The sequence below is a fragment of the Gracilinanus agilis genome, chromosome 2, assembly GCF_016433145.1.
Source record: "Gracilinanus agilis isolate LMUSP501 chromosome 2, AgileGrace, whole genome shotgun sequence".
Lineage (NCBI taxonomy): Eukaryota > Metazoa > Chordata > Mammalia > Didelphimorphia > Didelphidae > Gracilinanus > Gracilinanus agilis.
This window is the reverse complement of record NC_058131.1, coordinates 405602803-405607985: the sequence shown is the minus strand read 5'-3', so window position 1 is coordinate 405607985 and position 5183 is coordinate 405602803. Positions and strand designations below refer to the sequence as shown.

Genomic DNA, 5183 nt, shown 5'->3' with positions numbered 1-5183 from the left:
TGATAATTAAGGCTGAATGAATCCAGTGAGTGAAGGAATAGGGAACCACTTTGTTTACTGCTTGTCATAGGTCCCTGTGCAAATGTGAGATTGGTTTCATTAACTATAACTATTAATAAGATTAATAATTCTAGTAAATGACACCCAAAGGCCATACGGAATCAGGAACAGAGTCCTAGTCCCCAGACCCTCCCAGGGGAAAGAACAGGTTCTAACCCACCCAAACTAATTCTCAATCCACAATTTTCTCAATCTCAGATCCTTTTTTTCTGATAATAGCTCATATTTATATAATGGCTTAAGGTCTGCAGAGCACCTTAGATACTTTATCTCCTTTGATCCACACAACAACCCTGTTGAATAAGGTGCTATTCCTTATAGATGAGAAAATTGATAGTGGGAGAGGTTTAGCAACTTGCCTAGAGTCACACAGCCAGGAAGTTTCTGAGGCAGAAGGAACTTCAGTTTGGAGTCTACCCACCACTTGCTCCTGTGTTGTACCCAGAGGAGCGCATGAGAAGAGACAAAACTCTGAGTAACACAAGAATCCCAGTTTCCACCCCGCCCCAATACCCACCCTTGGAGGAAGCTTGTCACTGGACAAATAAGAATCCTAAACTAGGACATCATACGGAAACCCCAGACTTTGGGGGAGGTGAGGTCAGCTGAGGACCTGCTCTGATCCCGGCCACGGACCATGTTTCTCCTCGGTAAGCTAAAGAAAACTCCTAGCCCCAAGAACCAGTGGTAGGGAGGATACTAGGTAGGGCAAGGCGGGGCGGAGCCACGGACTGCTCCCTCCTCTCACCTTTTGAAGTGCCGAGCTCAAGGAGTGCCCTATTGGGCTACTGTCTCCTCTAACCGCATCACTGGAGAACAAATGAAATCGGGTTGCTGGGCTAGCTGTCGTACGTACCCCCTCCAACCCCCCCCCGCCCCCCGCCAACCCCCGGGCTGCTTAAAACTTTCCCCTATAAATAGCAAGATCTCCCTTGAGTTCTACTCCTTGAAGGCTAGCGGGCAGTCCCTTCATCCCTCACCTTTTAGGCTGGCTCTCCCCTGGGGGCTGAGGTCCAAGCAGGACCCAGGAGGGCAGAGCCATGAATGAGCGCCTTCTCCTGCTAGTAGCTGTGGGCATTTGCTATGCCATTCTCACGACCTCTGCCTGGTAAGTCTTCCCTCCTCAGCTTTTGCCTCCGAGGTTCCTCCTTCGAATTTTTCTTCCATTCATTCACATTCACAGCTCATTCCCCCCCCCCCCCCCTTCGCTCTAGGTCAGTGAACAATTTCCTGATGACAGGACCCAAGGTAGGACACTCTTTGCGTCAGTGTCTGTATGTCATGTCTGTGCCCACGCATGCAAATGCACGGGGCACAACTGTGGGCACGTATATGTACCCTTGCTGTATGTCCCGTGTTTGCCTAAAGTAAATTCGGGGAGATGGCACGATGTTTGGGGGTCTTGGGAAGTGGGCGGAATGGAAAAGAAGACATGCCCAGTCCTTGGAGGTTAAGGTGAGAAATGAGGCAAGTGAATATAGTCAGTCAATGGAGATACGTCGGAGAAAACTGAAGGAGAGAAGTTCGCTCCCTCCCCTCAAGCCCCTGAGGTTTTGGTTTTCGTTTTGAGGGAGGAAGAGGGGGAAAGGAGACTATGAGAGAAGAAAAGGAAGCAGTGGCCACCCCCTACTCCCACTGCGGCTGGGATATTGTGATTAGAGCCCCCTGCCCCTGGAGGTGGTCATTTCGGCTCCTGCTCCCTTAAGCCCCTCACCCCCAGAAGTCAGGAGGCGGGGACTCCCAGAACAAGTCTTAGAAGTTTCAATTCCTTCCTCTCCACTCCCAGGCCTACCTGACTTACACAACCAGTGTAGCCCTGGGTGCCCAGAGTGGCATCGAGGAGTGTAAGTTCCAGTTTGCGTGGGAGCGCTGGAACTGTCCGGAGAGCGCCCTGCAGATCTCTACTCACAACCGACTGAGGAGTGGTAAGTCTGTGTTTGCCACTGTCTGCACCTGGCTCATTGTGGCCCTCTGCTTCTCTCTATGTTGATGGGTATCTATGCCCATCTGTGGATGTACAGGTGTATTTTTATGTAAATGACCTCAAGCGTCATGGTGACATATTAAAAATATTTGGAGGGATCTTTCCGAGTAAATGCAATGGGAAAGAAAGAATGAATGCCCCCTCTCCCTGGAACTTGGGGAGCAAGGGATGGAATGGAGAGAAACTAATTAATAAGTGAGGAATTATGCTGTAAAGAGTTGCTTTCTGTTCCCGAGTTCTCAGATGTGTAATCATAATAATAATAGTTCACATTTATGTATCCCATTAAGATTAGCAAGATTCTCAACATACATTATCTCATTTGACCCTAGGAGGAACTCTGGGAAGGTAGGTGTCTGTTCCTATCCACCCCCACCCCCCATTTTATAGATGAGGAAATTGAGACTGAAAGAGGTTAGAAAGTGACTGGTATGGGGTCACAAAGCTATGAGTGTCCAAGGTGAAATTTGTGTTCAGCATTCTTATTTCTTACACCAATAATATTCTTCACTAATCAGAGCTGAAGTCATAGATTAGAGAGCTAGAAGGAAATTTAGAGGTCTTCTAGTCTAACCTCCTCATTTGATTTGAATTTAAATCTGGATTCCATGATTCCAAATCCAGTGTTTTTCTATATTTTTTTCCCCTGTACCACTTCAGTACAGCAGGGTCTCTTATTTCCCCTGGGGCACATTATGTTTTTTATAAGCCTCAGTTTCCCCTTGTGTGACCATCATACCTGGGATGGATGAAACAGCAGCAAACACACTTTGAATCCTGAAGCTGAAAAATACCTTCTAAGCACCTGATTTCAGATCTGCAGGGTCAGCTTTCCTCTGCAGGCTATCAGTCACCTTGATGAAGTAGGTTCCTCTTCTGTCTTCAGTAACATACTCTGTAACTCTCCCTGTTCCAAAGCTACTAGGGAGACATCTTTCATCCATGCCATCAGCTCTGCAGGGGTTATGTATACCATCACCAAGAACTGTAGCATGGGGGATTTTGAGAACTGCAGCTGTGATGAGTCCAACAATGGAAAAACTGGTGAGTCTGGTGTGCAGGGAGAACAAGGGCAAGGAGTGGAGAACAGACAGGAAAGTGTGGATGAAGCATCTCCCCATTCCTGCCCCACCCTAAATCCATAGAGCTGGAAAGCTGGGTGAAATAGGGAAGAATAGGCCAGAAGATCTGAAATTTGGGGGCTTTGACTATGATCTAGCTATGGTTCATGCCTATTCAGCTAAGCTTTTGCAAGACTGTGATTCTACCTCTCCCTTAACCCCATTCTCTGCCTTCCATTTTTATTCATGAGGGATCAAAGATATCCAGTGGCTCTTTTTTTTCAACTCTTAACTTAATCAATACTGTCTATGGGTTCTAAAGCAGAAGAGTGGTAAGAGCTAGGAAGTGTGGATTAAGTGACTTGCTCAGGATCACATAGCTAGGGAGTATCTGAGATCATATATGAACCCAGGATCCCCTGTTTCTAGGTGTGGTTCTCAATCTTTTGAGCCACCTAGCACCCCTCCCCCCCAAACTGGCTCTATAGTAAAGTCATCAGCCTCCTTCCAGACTCAGGGTCATTTCTTCCCCACTTTGTTGTGCTTTTTCTCCTTTGGCTGTGGCTCCCCCTGCCCCTCACTTATCCCCAAGCAGGACTACAGTGCTCCATTCTAAAAGGAAGCTAATTTTCAACTTGACAATTCAATGAGCATTTTATTAAGTGCCTGCTCTGTGCTGGGCACCTGGGGCCACAAAGGGAAAATTGAAAATAGTCTTCACCCTAATTTCTGGAATGACCATGGGACTTCTGGGGTAACACCCTCCTCGGTCTTCCCTTGCATACAGGTGGCCATGGCTGGATCTGGGGAGGATGCAGTGACAATGTGGAGTTTGGGGAGAGAATCTCCAAACTCTTTGTGGATGGTCTGGAGAAGGGCAAGGACGCCAGAGCTTTGATGAATCTGCACAACAACCAGGCAGGCAGGCTGGTGTGTACCTGAACCAAGTGACAGGTCTCTTGGGGTCATCATCCTCTCTCTGGCCTTAACAGGGTTTTCTGGAGGGAGCTGAGACCGGAATGGAGTTTAGGAATCGGGGGGTAGTGGGAGGGGCCAGGGGCTGACAGGATTACAATGTGCCCAATAGGATCAGCCCTAGTAGTCCTGGCTTCCCTGAAGAGGACTGTGACTTTTGAGAGAAGAGGGAGGGAGGGAGGGGGAAGAGTGTGGTCAGGTTCTGGAGGAGCCTCCCTGGGTTTAAAAGCCTGCTTCAGCAGACAGGGACATTCTGGGGCTCACTCTCAGAATCTCAAGGAAATCCACTTGGAGCATATAGACAACAGCCTCTGAGGCAAAGTGCTGCTTATAAAGATAATGCCTAATAAATCTGAATGTGAATGCTGATACTCTGGATTGTCAATGCACCACTGACCCCTCGGCCCCCATTTAATATTAGAACTGACCCAATTTACCATATCTAATTCCAATTAGCTAGAATAATTCCAATTGACAGGAGCCGGGTGATTACAATAGGAGGTGTCAAGATACGTTAAGTAGGCCAAGGTCTTTTATAAAACTGAGACCTTGAATGATTCACCTTAGTTTACCTCATTCAAATTACCTATGCCTCTCCTACAATAATTAGCTAGTTCCTATCAATTGGAAAGACCTGCATTATCACTTTATCTCCCCATAGTCATAAAGTCCAGGTGCATACACACTCTCTCTCTCTCTGTCTCTTTCTCTTTCTTTATTTCTTCTTTCTTTCTATCTTCCTTCCTTTATTTTTTAATTCCTTCCTTCCTCCCTTCCTTTATTTATTTGTTTGTTTGTTTATTTATTTATTAATTTTAAACCCTTAACTTCTGTGTATTGATTTATAGGTGGAAGATTGGTAAGGGTAGGCAATGGGAGTCAAGTGACTTGCCCAGGGTCACACAGCTGGGAAGTGTCTGAGGCCGGATTTGAACTTTATTTATTTTTAATTCCTTCCTTCCTTCCTTTCTTTTTAATTCCTTCCTTCTTGCCTTCCTTCCTTCCCCTCTTCCTCCCTCCCTTCCTCCCTTCCTCCCTCCCTTCCTCCCTTCCTCCTTCCCTCCCTCTCTCCCTCCTTTCTTCCTTCCTTTCTTTCTTTCTTT

At 46.8% G+C, this 5183-nt stretch overlaps 1 protein-coding gene across 1 annotated transcript in view; it reads left to right on the top strand.

Moving 5' to 3' along the window:
- The first annotated feature begins 1100 nt into the window (after positions 1-1100).
- Positions 1101-5183, top strand: part of WNT8A (Wnt family member 8A) — a 7407-nt gene continuing 3324 nt past the window's right edge. The window contains exons 1-5 of the mRNA XM_044661861.1: positions 1101-1168; positions 1275-1308; positions 1847-1985; positions 2963-3088; positions 3893-4035. Coding sequence (XP_044517796.1) covers positions 1101-1168; positions 1275-1308; positions 1847-1985; positions 2963-3088; positions 3893-4035 — 510 coding nt within the window. The remainder of the gene's footprint in view (positions 1169-1274; positions 1309-1846; positions 1986-2962; positions 3089-3892; positions 4036-5183) is intronic.